Source organism: Penaeus vannamei, chromosome 10 (genome assembly GCF_042767895.1).
Source record: "Penaeus vannamei isolate JL-2024 chromosome 10, ASM4276789v1, whole genome shotgun sequence".
Taxonomy (NCBI): domain Eukaryota; kingdom Metazoa; phylum Arthropoda; class Malacostraca; order Decapoda; family Penaeidae; genus Penaeus; species Penaeus vannamei.
Window position 1 is genome coordinate 44,645,797 of NC_091558.1, and position 2,500 is coordinate 44,648,296.

The 2,500-nt window shown below is 54.7% G+C and overlaps 1 protein-coding gene across 1 annotated transcript in view; it reads left to right on the forward strand.

The window, feature by feature from the left end:
• ds (dachsous cadherin-related 1) overlaps positions 1 to 2,500 on the forward strand; it is a 230,043-nt gene that overhangs the window by 204,327 nt on the left and 23,216 nt on the right. Inside the window, exon 2 of the mRNA XM_070126730.1 lies at positions 2,439 to 2,500. This exon is cut by the window's right edge and continues 119 nt beyond it. Within this exon, the coding sequence (XP_069982831.1) occupies positions 2,439 to 2,500 (62 nt within the window). The remainder of the gene's footprint in view (positions 1 to 2,438) is intronic.

Consider the following 2,500-nt stretch of genomic DNA (forward strand, 5'->3'; position numbering starts at 1 on the left):
AACGTGGGCCGGCGGGGGCGGGGATCACGCCAGGGGTTTCAAGGGGCAGATGAGACTAAGTGGAAAGCTTATCGCTCACCGCCCTGTCGACTTGAAGCACAATCAAGCGTGCAGACTCGGAACATTTATCCCTCACGCAAGAAAAAAAAGAAAAGAGAGAAAAAAGAAGTCTGGAGGAAAAAATATTTTGCTTGGGAAGTAGGAATCTGAGATTAGCCAAGTATCATAGCAAACAAAGCTCCGAGGCTCCGTCGGACTCGCAAGAAAAGTCGACGCGTTTGAGGGAAGGAAGAGAACCCGCCTCGCCGATCGCTCAGCCAGAAGAGGAATCGGCAGGTGGAAAAATCTCTCGTGATTATTTTTATCTCGCGTCTTTTCGTCTTCCTCTTCGTTCGTATTGGTTTGAGTCGTGTTTTTTTCTCTTCTTTCTTTTTATTCTTCCTTTTTTCTTCTTCTTTCTATCGAGGTTGTAGCGCTATCTCGTTTAATTCGATTTTTTTCTCGGGGCGGCTGGCGAGCGGGCGGGGGAGGAGGGGCGGGTTGGGGTCAGCCTCGCGTAGGCATGTCGCGGAGGGCGGGGGAGGCCGTCGCCGGGGAGAGTGAGGGCGCGGGAGGAGGGGCGCTATTGTGGCGAGGACAAGAAAAGAGGGAGAAGGAGAGACGGAGAAAAAAAAAAAGAGAGGGAAGAGACAGGAATGGAGAGGGTGTTGTCTTGGAGAGAGTTCCAGCGGGAAATAATTGGGAAGAGCGCGCCGTAGCAAGAGCAGCGGAGGACTGGTCAGGGAGGGGAGGCGCGAGGGCGCCAGGGGTCAAAGCGTCCTCAACAGGAAATCCTCCGTCGTGTCAGGACTCATCCTCGTCACGGAAGGAGTCAGCCATCCTTGGCCGAACCTCCTGTCGGCTCTGCGCGCGTCTCCGTGTCTTCCGCTGAGCGCCTGGCCCACTTCGGCCCGGCCTCCCTCCGCCCGGCCTCCGCGCCCATCTTGGGGCCGCGGCGCAGCGCTCAGCCTTAATCCCGCCGTGATAATCTAGCCTCGATAACATCATTATCCTCACCATCGCCATGATGTTGTGGCTGATGATAACGATAATGCGAGCGCTCGTAGAGAAAATGGCCGAGCGAGAGGCGCTTCGACGATAAGAGCGACGATAAAAGTAATTGGCTGGATCATCACTCTCGGGCCTCGAAGCGCCCCCCTCGAGCGCCCCTTCGGCACCCGAGGGACGACGCCGCGAACTGCCAAGACGCCGCCTTTCGTCTCCATCGCCTCGCCCTGCGCCGCCTGAGCCATCTCAAGCAGGAGGGGAAAATCGCTCAAAAATTTCCTTCGTTCGTCTATATATTTTATCCCGAGGGGCGAGTCGTCTGGACGCTCGTTCGGCGAAATCCCCTGTCGGGAGAGCAGCTGCGACGCTCGGCCCTGTCGGTGGCCTCTCCCGTCGTGGTTTCTCGCATTCACAGGTCATCCCATCCTCCTCCCGCCTCCTCAGGGGCCTTCTGTTGGGTATCCTGACGAAGGAGTAATTTTAAAGACATTTCTGGGTGGAATTTCTTCGTCGATGAAATAACGACAAAGTGATTTGGATATGTCGAATGGCGCCAATTTTCACGATGGAATCTTTGTTAATTAATCGATGAGACTTTGTGCTCGGCCGAAAATGGGGGTTAAGTTCCTGTCTAAATTTCCAGCAATATACACGTGTATGTGTGTGTGTGTGTGTGTGTCTGCATGTTTAGCACGAGTATATTATGTAATATAACATTTACGAGATGCCATATACTTGTTAATGAAAGTGTATACGGCATTTAGCTGAGAACACCTGGCTCCGTAAATCTGTTTGGCTTCGGAGCTCCATCCCGCACAGCAAACACGGCAGATTACAGGGATAACTTGTGGCGGAGTTGACGAAGCCACACCTGTACACACAACTACGCTGTACATAAGCGCAGGCGTACACAGACACATTCACACACGCACACGCATATACACACTCACACACACACACGCGCGCGCATACCTACACACACACACACACACACACGACACACCCACACACCCAAAACACCCAACCATCGAACACAAACACCCCTTCCCCTTCAGCACAACTCCCCCCCCCCCCCACACACACACACAACACACGCAAACACACATCCCAACCCCACTACCCCTCCCTCCCTCCCCAAACACAAATACACATCCCAACCCCGCTACCCCCCTCCCTCCCCCTATACACAAACACACCTACCATCCCCACTACCCCACTCCCCACTACCCCAAACACAAACACACATCCCAACCCCACTACCACCCATCCCATCCCTCCCCTCCCTCTCCCCCTCCCCTATACACAAACACACCCACCCAAAATCCCTCTCTCTCAGAACCGCCATAGCTAACTCTCCCCCTCTTCTCCCTCTCCCCCTCTCCCCCCAACAGGTGTCGGCGACCGATCCCGACTGCGGGGTCAATGCGGAGGTCAACTACACCATCGGCGACGG